The sequence below is a fragment of the Muntiacus reevesi genome, chromosome 1, assembly GCF_963930625.1.
Source record: "Muntiacus reevesi chromosome 1, mMunRee1.1, whole genome shotgun sequence".
Taxonomy (NCBI): Eukaryota; Metazoa; Chordata; class Mammalia; order Artiodactyla; family Cervidae; genus Muntiacus; species Muntiacus reevesi.
The window spans coordinates 73,486,583-73,506,024 of record NC_089249.1 but is presented as its reverse complement, the minus strand read 5'-3'; the positions used below and the strand labels follow the sequence as shown (position 1 = coordinate 73,506,024).

General features: G+C 51.5%; 2 protein-coding genes across 4 annotated transcripts in view; both read left to right on the top strand.

The window, feature by feature from the left end:
- The window catches only part of CADM3 (cell adhesion molecule 3), a 30,219-nt gene extending 17,791 nt beyond the window's left edge, over positions 1 to 12,428 (top strand). For 2 of the 3 annotated variants that reach the window (XM_065925686.1, XM_065925705.1), the window contains exons 2-10: positions 560 to 661; positions 2,705 to 2,845; positions 3,367 to 3,519; positions 4,224 to 4,361; positions 4,722 to 4,892; positions 7,323 to 7,413; positions 7,841 to 8,010; positions 10,753 to 10,878; positions 12,213 to 12,428. In XM_065925686.1, the coding sequence (XP_065781758.1) occupies positions 560 to 661; positions 2,705 to 2,845; positions 3,367 to 3,519; positions 4,224 to 4,361; positions 4,722 to 4,892; positions 7,323 to 7,413; positions 7,841 to 8,010; positions 10,753 to 10,878; positions 12,213 to 12,331 (1,211 nt within the window). In that variant the 3' untranslated portion in view covers positions 12,332 to 12,428. The remainder of the gene's footprint in view (positions 1 to 559; positions 662 to 2,704; positions 2,846 to 3,366; positions 3,520 to 4,223; positions 4,362 to 4,721; positions 4,893 to 7,322; positions 7,414 to 7,840; positions 8,011 to 10,752; positions 10,879 to 12,212) is intronic. The other variant, XM_065925696.1, reaches the window with a different exon arrangement.
- Positions 12,429 to 15,885: 3,457 nt separating this feature from the next.
- Positions 15,886 to 17,635, top strand: ACKR1 (atypical chemokine receptor 1 (Duffy blood group)). The gene is made up of 2 exons (XM_065925673.1): positions 15,886 to 16,191; positions 16,600 to 17,635. The coding sequence occupies exons 1-2, from the start codon at positions 16,171 to 16,173 to the stop codon at positions 17,593 to 17,595; spliced, it is 1,017 nt and encodes a 338-aa protein (XP_065781745.1). The 5' UTR covers positions 15,886 to 16,170; the 3' UTR covers positions 17,596 to 17,635.
- The last annotated feature ends 1,807 nt before the right edge of the window (positions 17,636 to 19,442 follow it).

The following is a 19,442-nucleotide window of genomic DNA, read 5'->3' as shown; positions in this document are numbered from 1 at the left end:
CTTGGGCAAGTCACTTCATTCCGTTTCCTCTCTGTGAGGTAGAAATGATAAAACCAATATGCTTATTTAACTGGTTCATTTAAGGGATTAAATGGAAACGTTTTCAAATGATTAAACCTGTCATTGTTTTAGTAGAGAATATGGTGTAGCAGAAAGAATCCTGGCTCAGAAATGAAGAGTCTTTGTTATCTTTCATGTTTCTGTATGACTTTTACCAAGCCACTTTTAACCCTTGTGGGCCTCATTGCCCTCATCTGTGAGCTGGGAGAATTGGACCCGATGATCTCTAAGATCACTGTTGGCTCTAACATTATACGACTGACTACTAAAGCTTAGCATCCTCCTTAGTTCAGCCTTTCAAAGAAGGACTTCACTTCCTTTTTCAGGACTCTGGTTAACCTCTCCCCTTTGTGAGAAGACCACCTCCTCTTAGGTACCCTGGTGAACGTGCTTTTCATAGGGCCCAGTCCTCTCCCCAACCCCCAGCAACGAAAGTACAGATCTCAAACTATAGCAGCTTACATGTAGGGCTCATCCTTGATGGAGACTCTCTCCCCAGGCTACTGGCAAGAGCAGAATTTGGAGCTGGGAACTCTGGCTTCACTCGACGAGGCCATCAGCTCCACAGTCTGGAGCAGCCCTGACATGCTGGCCAGTCAAGGTGAGAATCCAGGCCCCCTCATCTCAATGTCCCTCAGTCCCCTCAGCCATTCTCAAATCATCTCTCACTCATGTTGCTTCCACCCCGTGTTCTCACTCCCCTCATTACCACACAACTCTTCCTCCTCTCCATCTGACATTTTAGTACTTAGTTCTACACCACCAACTTCTCTGGCACCTACTCCTCCTCCCCTCGCTCCAGTATAGAGACCTCTGTTTCCCCTACACCTTTTTCCAAAAATCAAATAATTCTGGGAGGAGTGTATTATGCAGAATAAAGAGGTTCTGGAAGGACCCAATTGAGGTAGAATTCTTCAAAAGAAACCAGGGACAATGGGATTACTAGTCAAACATCACTATATGGTGAGCAGTAAATGAAAGACTTCCCAACCCTTCCACTGAAATATTTAAGGAATATGTCACTCCCACATTTATTCAGCCCACTCAGTCTCTGGCTCGCTAATATCAGAGTTGTAGTTTTAGTCCTCAAGTTAGGCAACTACCTGAGGAGCATTCCAGAGAAAAGAGTACTGCCTTGAGAGTTAGGAGGCTTCTAGTCCTGACTGGAGCCATCGATGAGTGGCATGATCTGAAGCAATCACTTCACCAACATTGCCTCATTGTCTACATCTGTAAAATGAGGGAATTGGATTCAATGAGCCTTAAGATCTCCCTGTCCATTCTAATTTTTATGATTCTAAATGCTAAAATGGCCAGCCAGGATTTGGGCTCCCTTCTGGAGACAGCCACCCAGAGCTGTTGGTGCTTCATGTCAGCGCTGGCAGGTGCCATGTTTGCTCCTCAGGGCCCACTCTGTGCCAGGAGTGCTCATTGACTGTTCCTTGAAAATGCAACTCTTGGGATGGAGAAAGACAGGAGAAAACAGATAAAGTAGGGATAAGGTTGGTGCCATAGGGAATGTGGGGATTTTTTTAAATTGCTCAATTAGGGAGTGTAGGAAGTATGTTTCTTTGTTTCCAAGTCAGAGATGACATTGCTGGGTAAATAACTTAGCAGGGTAGAAGAAAGTGTGTGGATGTTTCAGAAATCTGAGCTGGAAGGTCAGAGCTATTGGGTCATAGGAAGTCAGACCTGCAGATGAGGGAATCAATATTGGGAATCAGTCCATGCTGGGGGGCACATGGGACAATATTAGGTGAAGGAAGCAAGTGTCACACAGGCTGAGAGGCTCATAGCTCAAACTGATTGGAAGGCATATTTGAAATTCAAAGGCCTCATCTGTATGTTATCTTATTATCTTCTTTCGTTTAACTTGACTAAGGAGAGAGGGATTAGAAACCACACCCCTCCATCACATTGAAGGGAAAACTTTAATCCATTCTTCTTTAAAATAACATCGGGATGGTGAGTTGGGTTTGTGTGTTGATTTGGGAGGCGGTAGCGCTGATACTGAAAGGAATATGTTAAGAGAGCTGATGACTAGAGGGAACTTCTTGTTGGAGGAATTGAGAAGTCTGTGTCAAAATGTTCCTTTTTTTTTTTTTTTTTTAATCTTTTTTGTTTGTTTATTTTGCAGTTTTATCAGCTACCTCTTGTGTAAATGAATGTGTAACCCAAGGGCCGACTTGGCCTTTTCTTCACCTTTAGTTTGGGGATTATTAGTCTCAATTGCTTCTCCTGTTCTTGCTTTCATATGCAGGTGGTGGCAGGAAGGTAAAAGAGAATGACAGATTTGTATGTGTGTTTTCAAAGGTGAATGGTAGCACTCTATCAGAAAAGATGCATGTGGAATGGTATGTGTCGATTTGGGGTGCCTTTATTCCTCTCAATGTTTGTGGCCCTGTCCGTTCATTCAGCAAATATTCAACAAGTGACTGTTTTTCTGTGCCTTCAAAGCAAGAGGAAGTAAGGTCTCTCTTCCCCTACCCCCACCCTCACCCCTCTTCCTTCCCACGTGGTGTGTTAAAAGAATACAGAGACATGGGCCTTGGATGGTTGTAATTAGATGAGCCGGACTTTAGCCCAGAAATGGGTGGAGGGGTCAGCACTGTGTCTGCAAACTAACCCTATTCTGCTCCTGCAGACAGTCAGCCCTGGACATCTGATGAGACAGTGGTGGCTGGTGGCACCGTGGTGCTCAAGTGCCAAGTGAAAGACCATGAGGATTCATCCCTACAGTGGTCTAACCCTGCCCAGCAGACTCTCTACTTTGGGGAGAAGAGAGGTAGCATCTTATGAGTTATCTCCCTCCCATGGGCTGAGGAACGGGGCTGCAGAGCTGAGAGGAAATGTCCCTGCAGCTCAGAGGCTGAGAAACATGAAGGGAAGCTATTTGGGGAATCAACAGGCCATGGGCTCCTCAACTGGCTCCAGAGAAACTTCATTATCATGGCTCTGACCTAGGTCATGCATGGTACTATAGGATCCTGCCCAAACGAAAGGGCATCCCAAAGGAGCCCTGAGTGACAGCTGATGACAGTGTTGCCCCAAGGTAGCCCACACATCCAGTCTACTTTTCTAAGTATCTCTGAAGCTACTGAGCCCAAGGGCCTAGGAAAGGGACTGAATGTCTGAAAGACTGCTCAAACTCAGGAGCAGTTTTTTTCTCCCCCCCTTGCCCCAAACTATGCTAGACCCTTTCTTAGGGGAAAAAAAAAAAAAAAAAAAAAAACTGGTCTGGGATTGGAAGATAAAGATGAAAGGTGCCAGTAAAAGTCTTGCTTCCAATTCTCGCGATTTCCCCAGCCCTTCGAGATAACCGGATTCAGCTGGTTAAATCTACACCTCACGAGCTCAGCATCAGCATCAGCAACGTGGCCCTGGCCGACGAGGGTGAATACACTTGCTCCATCTTCACCATGCCCGTGAGAACGGCCAAGTCCCTCGTTACCGTGCTCGGTGAGGCTCCCAAGCCCCCATGTCTCCACGACATGCTTCCCTGCAAACAGATCTCCCTGGGTGGGCCTCTAAAGCAACCTAGAGCCAAGCAAGTCTTCAGGCATGTTGGGAAAGTTCAGCCTGTGTTAATATTGCAATGTAATGAAATGCAAAGCGTGCTGGGTCTAATTCTAATCTTTTCTCCTTTACTTACTGTTTGCTCTGGGACAAATCTTTAACTCTCTTTGAGCCTGAGTTTCCTAACTTGTAACAGAAGGATGCTAGTGTCTCTTCCACTTCCCTCTGGAGACTGTGTGATGAGACACAAACATGAGAAATATGTTCAGTGTATGATTTTGATTTCCAAGACAAGTACACTCATTGTCTGCATGCTGTCATCTTGACCCCGTATTTCAATTTCCTTCTTTGCTTCCCTGAGCCTCACACTATGTCTGTGGCCACCTAGCTGTGCTTTAGTGCGTTGGGTCATCTGAGTTATCATCTCAGGTACAGTAAAGCTCCCACCACTGTATCTTTTCCCTCTGGGGCGGTCTTTCCTCCTGGTCCTCAGGAAGGAGATCAAAGAGAAAGACGATTTCTCTAGCCTTTTACCTGTCAGGAACCAAAGTAGAACCCAGATATCCTAACCCTCAGAGAGTCCATCCCATCAGGGAGAGCTGAGGGTGCCTCTCCTTCCCATCCTGGCCACGCCCTATTTGTGGCAGGAATCCCACAGAAGCCTATAATCAGTGGCTACAAGTCATCATTACGGGAAAAGGATACAACCACCCTAAGCTGTCAGTCTTCTGGGAGCAAACCTGCAGCCCAGCTCACCTGGAGGAAGGGTGACCAAGAGCTCCATGGTAAGTTCCTCCTGCCTTGGGGGTGACAGGAGGAGGTGGTGCTGGGGCGGCAGGGAGGAAAGAGGAAGAGAGGGGTACCTGTCTGTCTGTCTGTCTGTCTATGTGCACATAAGCCATGGTGTAGAAGAAGAGAAGGGAAGGATAGATAATCTGTGTACACTTGTGTTTGAATGTGTGTGTGTGTGTTGGGGCCTCCATCCTCTCTGTGTGTACATATCCATTTCACAACTTCCTAAGTCTGTCTAAGCTGAGATACACCATCTGTATGTCTTTGGTGGGGCCCACACAATCCCCGCATGGTAGGGCTCACTCTGTGTCTATGTGTGTGTATGTGTGCACGTGTCTGTTTCTGCTCTCTAGGGGAATCTACCCGAATACAGGAAGATCCCAATGGCAAAACCTTCACCGTCAGCAGCTCAGTCACCTTCCAGGTCACCCGGGAGGATGATGGTGCAGACATCGTGTGCTCTGTGAACCATGAATCTCTAAAGGGAGCTGACAGATCCACTGCTCAACGCATAGAAGTTTTATGTATGTTATGGGCTTGTGGGTCAGGAAGATCTGGTATAAGGTGGGGAGTGGGGAAAAGAAAGGGCTTCCCAGGTGTCACTGGTGGCAAAGAACCCACCTGTCAATGCAGGAGACTTAAGAGACAGGTGTTCAATCTCTGGGTTGGGGAGATCCCCTGGAGGAGGGCCTGGCAACCCACTCCATGGGGTTTCCATGGACTGAAGAGCCTGGCGGGCTACAGTCCACAGGGTCGCACAGAGTCAGACACGACTGGAGTGACTTAGCACATATGCACGGAGAAAAGAAAAGTGTGGGTGACTGTATATGAAGAACCAAGCACAGATAAGTAAGTAAGGGGAAAAAAATAAGACAAGATGTGCCAGTGGTAGGCCAAGGGTCAGCAAACTTTTTCCAGCAATGGTCAGCATTTTAGGTTTCGAGGGCCATGTGGCCTCTGTCTCAACTAATTAACTCTGTTGTTGCTGCAGGAAAATAGCCATAGATCATATGTAAATAGTGAACATAGCTGTGTTCCAATAAGACTTTATTTACAGAAACCTGTAGCTGGAGGAACTTGGCCCAATAGGTAAATTTACCGTCTCCTGGGTTAGGCCAGTGTTATGCATCTAAATTGTAAATTATAGCAGTAACTGTAGCAAATCTGGAGTCAGGAGAAACAGATTCTCATCTGCCCCTCCACCACTTCCTAGCTGAGTGATGTTAGGGAACTTACCCCATTGAGCTTGGTTCTTTATTTGGTAAATGAGAAGATGGACATGGAATCATGAAGGCCTCCTCTTGGTCTAACATACTACGAGTTCAAGAAAAGAGACGATAGGAAAACCACTCTCGCTGGCATCATTAGTCCTAGATTTTTCCCAGTATTCCCCCCGTCCGCCCCAGCTGTATGATTTTTCTTGGGATTCTGACCTGAAATGGCCAGTGTCAACAATCACTACTCCCAACCTTTTCAAGGATCCTCGTCCCTTTATGGAATCTGCCTTGCAAACAGATGGGAAATTTAGCAATTTTCAAAGAGAACTTCTCTGAGTAGAAAAGTCAAGGGGGAAACAAGTAAAGTACAAAGGCAGAAGATAATGAGTTACAAAATAATGCATTTCTTGTCCTAACTTTTCTAAAGACTGGTTGCTTTTCTAAAAGAACTCAGACCCTTCACCTCTTTCTTATGGAAGACCCAGGCCTGACTCCAGGGCTGTTTTAATCAATTGCCAGACCCATTGCTGGCATTGCACATGAGGTAGGTCTGGGGTGGCGTCACTGTGTATTGAGCAGATTCTCAGTCTGGATTCCGGCTGCGGTGACACTGCTGACCAGCTGTGTCACTGTTAGCAAACCATTTAATCTCAGAGTGGGCCCTGCCTACTTCAGTGTGTTTCATAAGAACAAATGACACAATATCTAATGAAAGAACTTTGCAAACCTCAAAGGTCTATATTGTTCTAAGTTGTTCCTCTGATTATTAGTTCTGAGTGTAAAGCCCCTGACCTTGAGCTTCTTGTCCTGGCCCCTAGCCAGGGCTAGAGAAGACCCTCTCGTGTCTGAGTCCCAAAGACTTCTCTGTTAGGTACCAGACCATCTGGCAGTCACTCTCCAGGGACCCTTTTGGCTTCCATGTGATCAGCAGTCAGTCAACAAATGCTACATTCCAGGTACCACACTGGAGGTTTCTCTGGCTGCGGGGCCCCGGAACACCCATTCTCTCACCTGGCCTGAGTCTCTCTGTCCTGTTTGATTGGACTGAAACACGTTCATTAACCGGTTGTTAAGGTTGGCTCTATCCTTAGGGGGAGCTCGGCCTCTTTATCTGTTGTTCTAAGCCAGCATCTGGTTGTATTGTTCTATGCGGCCATCTGGACCCAGCCTCCTAAGCAGCCCTTCGGCATCGGTGGCAGATGCCATTATTCCTTCCCAGAGCCCATGTATATTGTGTCAGTGCCTTTTTGTAGCCAAAATATGACCCCCATCTCTTGCTCTTTCCAAGCTCTCGCTTCATTTTTGGACCAGCCCCTAAAAATGGTATTTTGCGTTAATGCAGCGCTTCCTGTTTAAACTGCCTTGCAGAGAGGATGGAGAGATTGTGAGCTCAATCAGTGATCAAATTCAAGTTTATCTGTTTTGTCAAAAATTGTATTAAGTCCCCATTTATGTGCTAGGCACAGGTGATCCCCTGGTTCCCCTTCTCAGCTCTCTGTTAAGACATCCCTGGGTCCCTAGCAAGGACAGGCATAGCCCTACTTCTGCAAGGTTTGCAGACATCCAATGGCAATAGTACTCTGCTCACAGAGGCGGGGGTGGGGTGGCCTTGGTTGCACAGTCTTTTGGGCTCCCAGGCCTTTAGAGGTGGATGCTGACTTGCGTAACTGAATGGTTTTGAGATGGAAGCAGTCTAAATGGCATGGAATCACGTTGGCACCATTTCCTTCTCTGCAGACACACCAACAGCGAAGATAAGGCCAGACCCTCCTCATCCCCGCGAGGGCCAAAAGCTGTTGCTCCACTGTGAGGGACGTGGCAACCCCGTGTAAGAAGATCCGTTTCCTGGACTTTAACACACCTCTGCACACGAAGGCTTCACCTCAAGTCTTCCTGTCTCCTTCGTGCTATCTGAGCCTCTTGTTTTCCTTGACACTGTCGAACAAGGCCCATCTTCTGACTGTTTCTCCTGCAAAGCAGCAGGAGTGGGGAGGGGCCGCTCCCCGGCTGAGCCCCTGAGGTTCCCGTAAGGAACCAAGCCAGTTAGATAGGAGCTCGGCCGTCTCCCTCGTCCCCAGGCTGGGCCCCAGGGGTCACCCCCACCCCCTGCCCCAAGCGGTTCAGTGTCTCCGGCCCCTCGAACCGCTCAAGCCCCCGTCACGCTGCCGTTGACTTCCCCGTGTGCGGGTCTATTTTCTCCTCTAGCTCCGCGCCCTGCTCTTTCCTGAACACTTGGGATTTCTCTGCCTCCACAGCCCCCAGCAGTACGTGTGGGAGAAGGAGGGCAGCGTGCCCCCGCTGAAGATGGCCCAGGAGAGCGCCCTGATCTTCCCCTTCCTCAACAAGAGCGACAGTGGCACCTACGGCTGCACGGCCACCAGCAATATGGGCAGCTACAAGGCTTACTACACCCTCAACGTGAACGGTGAGCCCTCTGAAGCTCTCATCCAGCAGACCCTTTCTCTCCTCTGCCTTCTGGTCCTCTCATCTTTCCGTCTCCTGATAGCCTCCCCAGACCGCGGCTGGGAGCGGACTGGGGGGGCAACAGTCCACCACTGGAGGCCCGAGGTTGCAGGCTCCGGGTCCACTCTCGGATGTGGAATAAGGACAAATCGATGGGATGGTGGACTTTCATCTGCCTTTGTTTAGCGATGACCCAGGTGATACCATCCTTCAATCTTTGCACTCACCTGGCATCAAGAGTCAGAATTCTGTGTGCCCAGGCCCCAGAGTCACTCATCTGTGTGCAGAGGGATCTGTCTTTGCAGCAGGGCTATCCTCAGAGTCACTTCTCCTGTGACTAATACAGGATGCATGCTGCTGCTGCCATCTCCTTTTCTGAGGATCTTTGACATGCTATAGAGAATCTATGCAGAAAACAGATAAGTTTGTACTACGTGGAAAGATAGTTAGAATCTTTTTCTCAGATGCCATATCATCTAGAGAGACTAGATGATGTTCCTTCTCTGAACTTTATCCCAAAGGTGTAACTACAAAATTCAGCTTCAAGAAAAGCGACAGGCTAAGCCTCTTTATGGAGATTTTTTTTGAAGACTCCCCCAATAACAATGGGGGCTTCCCAGGTGGTGCTAGTGGTAAAGAACCCCCCTGCCAATACAGGAAATGTAAGGGACGGAGGTTCAATCCCTGGATCAGGAAGATTCCCTGGAAGAGGAAATGGCCTCCAGTATTCTGGCCCACTCCAGTGTTCTTGTCTAGAGAATCCTGTGGACAGAGGAGCCTGGCGGGCTACAGTCCTTAGGGTCGCAGAGAGTCAGACACGACCAAAGCGTGAGCATGCAGCAGATAGGAACACTGAGTCCCGCCAGAAACTCAGGCTCCCCTCAGAATGGGGGACGTGCGTTGTCAGGGGGACATCAGAGACTCCCTTACAGGAAATGTCCATTAAAGCAGTGTGGAGATAGCAATCAGGCCTCCCAGGAGGAAGAGACCAGAGGTCTCGGGACTCCAGGGGCAAACCTCAGCAACGCGGGAGCTGCCTCAGCACAGCAAACAAAGCTATTGTCGGGTGCCAGGAGCAAGGACAATGCACTGAGCTTCTGTGTCTGCCCCCAGCTCTCTCCAGGCCAGCTCTGATGACCATTGGCAGAGAAGGAAAGCTAGCTCCAGTGCCCTTGTGGTTGGTCTCTTGCTGATCCCGCCACTCTGCGCTAGAAACCCAGTCCTCTGACTGGTCTGCTTCCAGTGCTGACGCCTGCTGGTAGAATTAGTTACTGCATCTGCCTCCAGAGAGAACTCTGAACAGAGCTGACTTCCAACTACCTGGAGTGAAATTAGATGGAGTTATACCTGGAGACACCAACCTGTAATTGATGAGCCCAGAGGTCATTTTCGCCGTGCCAACCTAGGCTTTCCTAGGGAATTTTCATTCTTACAGTCTTTGGGATGATTATTTAGAATTGGTTTTTAATAAAGGTTATATCTCACCTTCTCTTGGAGGCAGGGGAGAGGAACAGTGGATAATCTCAACGTGTTCCCTCCAGTTTGAACCATCACACCCACTCCTCCTATCACAGAGACGCAGGGACCTTCTTCTCCCTCCTTCCCACGCAGAGCATGCAAACCAGAGCATAATTATTTTTTTCCCCCCAAATAAGGTGGAGACAGGCAAGGAGCTAAAAAGCTGGCCCAGTCAAGCCAGAGGAGACATAAGGTAGGAGAGAGAAAATGGACGAGGAGTCAATGAGGCATCAAGACTCAAACTGAGTCTATTAAAAGAAAAAAAGTAGTAACTCTCCCATGGGTGGGAGAGCCTTAACTGCAGCTCGTATGATTTTGGACATGTCAGAACTGTGTCCCAGGCATGGGCACTGTCTCCTCAGATCTGTGGGACTCTGACTATGACTGCGGCTCTCCTCGGCATGCCTGGCCAAGCCTGTGCTTGGGAATCTGTCCCCTATAGACACTGCTGTGGAGGACAGAGTCTCTGTATCTGATGACAGAGGCCATCAGAACTGGGAGGAAGAAGTTCAGTCTTTGTCCTTCCCACAAACCTTTGGCTGGTGGGGAAGTGAAGATGGAACCCCAGACCTCTCTGGTGAAAGGAAGATTGGGTCTTGCTGGAACTCTAAGCTCCCTGACAAGAAGGAACACTTTTCTTTATACAGGGAATCGCAGTCCACCATCTATCCACAGTTCACGTGCCTATTCCTGTCTCCAGCATTTTTTCACTGCTCCTTTCCAATCTGCAATCAGGACAATGCATGATTAGGTTGAGAAGCCCCCCTTAGAAAAGCCAGCTCAGAATACCAAGCAGACAGAAGGGTAAGAGGGTATGGGGGGTAGGGAAAGAATATCCTGATAACCCAGAAATTCAAAGATAGACACAGAGAGAGAGAGAGAGAAGATAAGAAAAGATGTAGAGATCAAAGTGTTGATCTTTGACCAAGGTCAGGCTTCAGGTTCACGAACTCAGAAGGTTAAATGTGAGCAGATATATCTGTTTATTCTTGAATATATTTTTTAAAACAAGTCCTATGTTTCAGATACTGTGTAAGAAGCCAGGTGTAAAGTGAGACAGATCCCTTTTGTTGGATGAAGCCGCTCTATTCTCTCAGAGGTGTCGGATGGTCCATGGCCCAGGGCAGACAAGCTGTAAGGCGCAGGTCCTTCCCAGATCTAACTGTGTGCTCCCCTCTCCCCCCAGACCCCAGCCCAGTGCCTTCATCCTCCAGCACCTACCACGCCATCATTGGGGGGATCGTGGCTTTCATCGTCTTCTTGCTGCTCATCCTGCTCATCTTCCTCGGTCACTACTTGATCCGGCACAAAGGTCAGAGGCGCGGGGGAGCATCACGAGGGACTTGAGAGTGGACAGGGAGATCATGAGGGGTCGGCAGGGTAGGCACGGCCAGAGGGAAGGGCCTTTGGAGTCTCAGTGGGCGGGAGTGTCCGAAACCCTTGGAGCGCTGGTGGAGGAAAGAACACGGCCCACCTGTGATAACTGAGCACCGCCAGCCCTATAGTCAGGCCTGATCACCTGGTGATCATCCAGGTGAAGTCAGACCTTCCCACCCAGTCAGCTGCTGCAACCATGCCACTGTGCTTCCAGGGCCGCCTGATGAGACAGGACTGCTGCAACTCTGCATCCGCCTCCTATTTCTTCCTGCGCTTTGCTCCTTTCAGTTTAGCCTCATGGTTTTTGTCCTTTGAGCTCCTCACCCCTTAACCCCATACCATCCCTTCTCTTTTCTCTCCTCTCTTGTATCTCTCAGAGAAGGCAATGGCACCCCACTCCAGTGCTCTTGCCTGGAAAATCCCATGGATGGAAGAGGCTGGCAGGCTACAGTCCATGGGGTCGCAAAGAGTTGGACAGGACTGAGCGACTTCACTTTCACTTTTCACTTTCATGCATTGGAGAAGGAAATGGCAACCCACTCCAGTGTTCTTGCCTGGAGAATCCCAGGGACGGGGGAGCCTGGTGGGCTGCTGTCTATGGGGTCACACAGAGTCGGACACGACTGAAGCAACTTAGCAGCAGCAGCAGCAGCAGCTTGTATCTCTGCCATCTCTCCCTCCCCTCTCCTCATATGCCTTCCTCTCAGACAGCCCTCTGTTATTCCTTGTAAGCCAACCACCTAGGTCTTAGTTGCATTGCAGCACATGAAATCTTTTTAGCTGTGGTATGTAGGATCTAGTTCCCTGACCAGGGATTGAACCCAGGGCCCCTGCGTTGGGAACACAGAATCTTAACCACTGAACACCCAGGGAAATCCCTGGCCAGCAGCCTGACTCTGTGGACAGGTCAGACGCTAGCCAGATCTCAGCAGTGCAGTCATGGAGCTGACATCGCAGCTTCCCTGTTACCAGTGTATGAGCACATGTGCGTGTATACACACATACACACACACACCCCTTTTTTTTTTTGGCCTGTGTTATAGATGAGACTAAAAGCAGGCTCCATCAGTTCTTAGTAGTGTGTTCAGGTGAGAGATAACAGCAGCAAGATGCTAATCAGGGCAGGTGGGGAAGAAGAAAGCTCCAGGTAGGAGAAAAGTTACAGAAGCAAGGTGCGCGTGAGTGGGTGGGAAGGTGGCCGGGGGTGGGGGGGGGCCTCCGAGATTCAGAAACTGCTCCTGAAAGGAGGAGCCTCTTCTCTCTTCCCAGGAACCTACCTGACGCACGAGGCAAAAGGCTCCGACGATGCCCCCGATGCGGACACGGCCATCATCAATGCAGAAGGCGGGCAGTCGGGCGGGGACGACAAGAAGGAATATTTCATCTAGGGGCGGCCCCCGGGACCCCATGGGGACGTCTGGGGCCATCACCAACCTGGACTTGTACAGAGCGCCCCCAGGGCTGCCCCTCCCGCTTGCTCCCCAGCCCCCCCCCCCACCCCCCTGTACAGAATGTCTGCTTTGGGTGCGGTTTTGTACTCGGTTTGGAATGGGGAGGGCGGGTGGGGAGGGAGGGTCGCCCTCAGCCCTTTCCGTGGCTTCTCTGCGTTTGGGTTATTATTATTTTTGTAACAATCCCAAATCAAATCCGTTTCCAGGCTGGAGGGGCAGGGGCCCTGGGGTGAGGAAAGCAAAACAAACAAACAAACAAAAAAAACCCACACAAACAGAAAACCTGGAGTGTTAGGAGGAGGATGAGGAGAGGGTTAGGGCAGGAAGGAGCTGGGTCAGTTTGGTGGGGGCCCCTCACCAGCCCTCGGTCATGAGAGCCTCTTCCTGGATTTCTCTGGGGTCGGGGAGGTTGTGAGCAGGAGGCGGGAGGTGGCTTTTCCTCTGTAAGTTGCACACCTTGAGCTCTGCACAGAGAAGGTACCACCTGACACCCCTCCCCCTCCTCCCTAATAGGACAAGGGTGAATGGGGGCGCCCCAGGAGATGTGACCTGCAGCTGGCACGCAGCCACGCGGGGCCCAGGGCTTCCCCACGTGGGAGGGCACGGGTCCCTGCAGAAAGGGCAGATTTGAAGAGAAAGGATGGCAGAGATGGCCCTCTCTGCTCTCCCCGCCCCCACCACCCGGCCCCTATGGTGAATGAAGCCAGGCCCTTTTTCCAGGAACCACCCCTTGGGGGACAGCAGAGCAAGGCTGCCCCTCCTTGCTCTAGCAGCTGCGGGGGAGGTGCGGCTCTGGGCCCTAAACTGCATCTGCTTCCCCGCCCAGGGGCCCCTGACTCTCACTGGAGCCCTGGACTGTTGCACGGCAACCACTTGTCTTAGGCACTGCTCAGCAACTTCGCCTCCCTGTCTTGTGCTGCCCTCTGCCCCCTCCTGTTCTCCCAGCCCTCCCTCCCTCCCTCCCTCAGCAGCCAGGCAGACAGAACAACAAAAATACTAAAAGGAGCTTCACTGCACTGAGCTGTTTCCTGCCCAAACGAAGGGAATAGTCATGTGTGTGTCGGTGTGTGTCTGTGTGTCTGCGCACTTGTGTATGTGAGCGAGAGGCAGAGGGGCTCCTGGGCAGGTGGGGGGCTGCGGGGCATGTGGAGGAGGGCTGTGGGAGCTGACAGGCCCTAGGCAGGCTGGGCACCTCACCTGGGATGTCGCTCCATCCTGGAATTTCCATGCCGTCCCCAGCGCCCATCTGTTACTGAGAAAACAGTCCCAGGGTGTGTTTTTGCTCAGTCGTCCATCTCATCTCTCCCTGAAACACAGGGCATTCAACCTCTGCCTCCGTCTCCCCGTCTCGGAGCCACGGAGTCAGTGCTAAAGCCTTTGCTATGCATCCCTCAGGCCTCCCGCTGGCACTGACCCTGGAATGACCACTGTCACTTCTTGTCCCCATAGTCTGTACCCGGTGCGTTGAGGGCTAGGAGCAAAAGCGCCTGTCTCCTTCCCATCTCCATTCCATCCCTGCTTCTGATTTTCTGTCTTCCTTGTGGCCAAGCCGGTTGCCATGGAAACGAGGCCACGCGCCCTCCGCGCCCGCCGGCTGCCCCGCCTCAGACCCTGGTGCCCCTTGGCGCCACTCTCACCATCCTCCAGCACCACCCAGGGGTGTGCCAAGTGGGGGCAGCTGCAGCCAGCAGGTCTGCCCACCCGCTTCAGTTCAGGTAATACTGTCGTGAATCTTCCAGCCGCTGGTTAGGGCCCTGGGCCCCCTCCTCTTACAGCAGCGAGGCAGCCTAGGGCCCCAGGCCTGTGGTCTCCCTGCCTCCCAGCACCCGCTTTTGGGAAAATGACTTTTCCTCTTTGAGCTGAACCACTCTGTCCATATTACACAGAAGCCATATTTGTACCGGGGGGCGGGGGGGACGGGGGCGTCGTGCTGTGTGTGTCTGTCTGGGGGTGGAGGGCGGGGCGGGGAGCAGGGAGGGCACGTGTATCTTTATAATCTTTCTAACTCTCCTGTGCTAATCTCAGAGGGGCCACCCTCAATATATCTGGATTATCCGTGTCCTTCGGCTGCCTCCTTCTTGCCACTCTTGCTCCTGTTGGGATGCGTGTGTGTAAGGGCTGTTCTGCACCTGCTGCCTCCAGGGGTGGTGTGTTCCTTGCCAGGCCACGCTCTCCGGGGCACCGTGTATGGAAACGACAGGACTCTCTGCAGGAGAAAAGGGCATTCCTTCCTGCCCTTTGGCCAGGTCCTTAGATTCCAGTGTTGGGTGGGGTACCTGACTGCTCCCCACTGCCCTCTGCCAGGATCGCTTCAACAGACCCCCAAACTCCCTTTTCAGTCCCCTTCATGTTGGACCTGAAACTGCAGCTAGTGTCCCAGGAGAAAGGAGACCATCTCAGCAGGTGACCATTCTTCTGCGCCTCTGCTTCCGGCTACAGCCGCCCCTGAGTGAGTGGGAAGGAGGACTTGGCAGAATTAGCGCTATGACACCCAGCGCCTTCTTGGACAAATGAAATAGTATCACCTAACTAACCCTCTCTATCGTTCCAACTCAGATGTTCTATGACTCACCCTTCCCCAAGTCCAGACTAAGCGTCCCCAGTGAGGAAATAAAATGCAAGGTAGGGGCGGGTGGGGGGGACAAAAGAGCAGAAGTCATGTGAGAATTGGGATGGTGAGGGGACAGCATACCAGAGAGCAGAAATGTCCATTTAGGGGCATCCTCCTGCAGGATGCTGGCGAGAAATAGCACGCCCCACCACAAGAAGCTTTACATGTTGCTAAGACGCCAGGACAACGAGGCACTTCCCGGGCTTTTATAATCCCCAACAGGAATGTGAATAGAGATTGCCCCACAGGCAACAGTCCTATTTTAAAGTATGCCATCCCATTGCCCCCAAGAGCCTGCTTTAACTTGTCACATCATGTGTTCTGCTTGGTATGGAAGATGCATTTACTGTGCCCATAGGTGGCTGGGCAAATGCCCAATTGCTCCCTGAAGCAGCTTCATTATACAACCTCGACAGCTGCCCCCCAGCCTTCCCTCCTCTCACACCAAAACACCCAGACCCAGACAGTAGCGCACACTCCCAGGCACCTAGCACTCAGTCCAAAACCTAGCACTCAGATATGACACACAGCCACGTGTAAAGATAAGGAAGCGTACTCCGACACCATGAATGATACACAAAGGGCCCCTCCCAAACACATACCACTCAGGTTGTCAGCATGACATGGATCCAGCCACAAGCACCACTAACACCCCCTCCCACAAACACACCGCTTTTGAACTATCTTTCCTTGGATCCAGTTCAAGGGGATGGAGAAGCAGTGGGAGCCATCAGCTGCCCTTTTCCTGCAATTTCCCAGCACGTCTCTTATCACCATCTCACACGTCACCTCTGGCCCCCTCTTCCTTCCTCGTACTTAAAGAAACCCTTTGTACTGGAAAGCCCCCTGGCTTCTCGGCCTCCTTTTCCACCTTTGGAAAAAGACTGACTTTCTGGTCCCCACCTTTTTCCTTTCCCGAGTGTGGGTTCTCACCAGCGGACTCCAATCTCAAAACAGGAAACCCCTGGGGGTCAGTGCCCTAAGTGGTCCTGGGGCTCAGACAGGCGGTAGGCGTGGGGTAAACACTTCCTGAATGCACTGCCCGCCCCACGGCCCTGCCCAGAGCTGATGGCCTTCATTAGTCCCTGGCGCTTATCTTGGAAGCACAGCCACTGGCAGAACTACCCCAGCCCATCTCTCTGCCCGCCCTGCACCCAGCAGCGTCATGGGGAACTGTCTTTACCCGGTGAGTGTGGGGCTGACCCCCAGCCCCTCCCTCTCTGCCTCCTGCCGCCCCTTCTGTCTGCCCCTCTGGTCTGTAGACCTCGCTCCTTCTCTCCTCTCTTGTCCCTTCCCTCGTTTTCCTTGTCTCCTTCTCGCCGTGTCCAGGGTCCCCCGTTCTTTGCCTCCTCGCTCGTCTCTGTCAGTTTCAGCCAGACCTGCTCCTCTCTCCCAGGCCTGTCCACCCCCTTCCCTTGCTTTCCTGTGACTCTCGGCTCAGTCTTGTCCTCTCCCACCCTCTCCCCCGCACCCAGCTCTTGCGGTCCCCACTTTCCCGCTGCCCTTCTCTCCCTACCTCCTACCCTCAGCTCCCAGGATCCCCTTCAGAGGGATAGCTGGATGCTCTGATTGGACCTTTGGGGATGTCCTCCAGGTGGCTGATGACAACTCCACCAAGTGGACCCTCGAAGAGGGATTTTGGTGGGAATTACAAGGTACCGACTATCCAGACTATAATGAGGCCGACATGGAAGCAGCTGCGCCCTGCCACTCCTGCCCACTGCTCGGCTACTCCTCACTGCCCTTCTTCATCCTTGTCAGCGTCCTGGGCATCCTGGCTGGTGGAACCGTCCTCTACGCGCTTCTCAGACCTCTGTTCCGCTGGCAGCTCTACCAGGACAGGTCTACCCTGGTGCAGCTGGCCGTGGGCAGCGCCCTCTTCAGCATCGTGGTTCCTATCCTGGCACGGGGGCTCACTGGGGCGCCCATCACCTCCCTCTGCCACCTGGCTCACTTGGTCGCCTATGGCTCAGCCTTTGCTCAAGCTCTGCTGATAGGGTACCATGCCTACCTAGGCCCCCAGCTGGGTGCGGGCCAGGTCCCAGGCCTCAGGCTGGGGATCACCGTGGGACTTTGGGGAGTGGCTACCCTCCTGTCCCTGCCAGTCACGCTGGGCAGTGACACTTCCCAAGGACTCTGCACTGTGACCTTCAGCGGAGAGTGGGAGATGTTGCGGTACATACACGCTGCAACCTGTTTTGCCGTCTTTGTCTTGTTGCCCCTGGGTTTGTTGGGAGCCAAGGGGCTGAAGAGGGCGCTGGGCAGGGTGACTTGTTCCTGGGTCGATATCCTGTGGGTTTGGTTCATTTTTTGGTGGCCTCAGGGCATGGCTCTGGGATTGGACTCTCTAGTGCGGTCCAGGGCCATAGTGGTGTCAACATGTCCGGCCCAGCAGGCCCTGGACAGGCTGCTGGATGTGGCAGAAGCCCTGGCAATATTGCACTGCGTGGCTACACCCCTGCTCCTCGCCTGGGTCTGCCACCAGGCCACTCACACCTCCCCACCCTCCCTGCCTCTGTCTACAACACAGACTTCTCATCTGGACACCCTTGGAGGCAAATCCAAGCTCTCTGCCCACCTGTCAAGCTGAATTAAAGTCTACGCTGTGGTTTGTTTTTTTTTTTTTTTTTATGAAGCTGGTGGTTTCTTATTTTGTCTGGGGATGTAAAGGAGAGGGAGGAGAATGGAGAGAGAGGGGCATTTCACACCAGACTTTGCTGTCAGCGTCTGCTTCTCTGGCTGTCCTGGGGAGAAAGTGAATGATGTGTAAACATCCTCGGGGCACACAGATGTTCTCTTGAGGTGCGGGGTTACTGCCATCTCAAAGGGCAAGAGCAGGGGGACCAGAATATGAGGAGAGCAGCTAAACCTTAAAAAAAAAAAAAGAAAAGAAGAGCCAGAAGAGATGGCTTAGCTAGTAAAGAAAGAAGTGATGCTGCTGCAGTGAGAAAAACGGAGACGAGTGAAGATGAACGGAGAGCGTGACTCCTCTCTGCCTGGCTTGTCCAGTATTCCTCTCTGCCTTCTAGATGCCTTCTGTCTTCCTGTTGGCTTTGCTTAGAGATCGGGTGGGGAGCAGGAGTGGAGGAGAGAAGCATCCTGGAGGACCTTACTTAGCTCAGGGAACCTAGCAAGATAATTCTAAAGCCACTTCCCAAGAGTCCTCTCTCTGAGGTTTATTCCGCAGCATAGTCCTAATCCCCATGTGTGTGCATCTGTCTGTCTAAATCTGTTAGATCCCGTGTCCATGTTAGATGCATGCATGTAATAACAGATGGGCTTCCCTGGTGTCTCAGATGGTACAGAGTCTGCCTGGGTTCGATTCCTGGGTCGAAAAGGCTCCCTGGAGAAGGGAATGGCTACCCACTCCAGTATTCTTGCCTGGAGAATCCCACGGACAGAGGAGTCTAGCAGACCAGAGTCTATGGGATTGCAGAGAGTCGGACACGGCTGAGTAATCACAGATGCCCGTGTGTATGCTTGCCTCTCTATCAGAGTTTGACTTGCATACTCCTGTGAGAGTGCTCTGCTCTCTCTTTCTCTCGAGCCTCTCCCTCCACCTCGTTCTGTTCTCCATCCTTGTTCTCAGGGTATGGAATCAGGACTTGTAACTCACTCCTAACTCAAATGAGTTTTCTTCACCCCAGTTTCTGGACCTAGCCTTTTCTATGAAGGAAGCATGTAGGGAAATAAAAATCAAGAAGCTGTGAAGTGTAAGATACTTGATGAGGAAAGACCTGACCTGGCTGGGCCATCTGCTTGGAATTCCCCAAATTTCCCTTCTAATACCTTTTAGCTTTCAAAATAAGCCATTTCCCCCACACAAATATATCCTTCTGCTTTTCCCACCATACTTCTTTGCCCTGGGAACCTCTTCCCCAAATATCCTCCCTGATTGGATGCTTCGTCATGATCCTGAAGACTTTTTCTCAGTCAAGTTTAGGTGATGATAGGAAGGACCATGAATAAGCCCCCCTTCATAAGTGGGACAGCCTCTTCTTTATAATTATAGTTATTTATTTCTTCCTGGCTGGGCTGGGTCTTGGTCGCTGCATGGACTTTTCTCTACTTGTGGTCGGTGGGGGCTACTCTCTAGTTGCAGTGCGCAGGTTTCCCATTGAGGCAGCTTCTCTTGTGGAACACAGGCTCCAGGGTGCTTGGGGCTCAGTAGTTGCGGTTCCCAGGCACCAGAACACAGACTAAATAGTTGTGGCACAACTGTTGGCTTAGTTGGTCCACAGCATGTGGGATCTTCCCGGACCAGGGATCAAACCCCTTTCTCCTGCATTGGCAGGCAGATTCTTTACCACTGAGCCACCAGGGAAGCCCAAGGAAAACCAATTCTAATGGCACCAACAAATTCACCCTGTACCCGAGATGCCACACAAAGACGTGTCTCTCCCTCCAACCCAGTTAAATGCTGGGGAGACTTGAGAA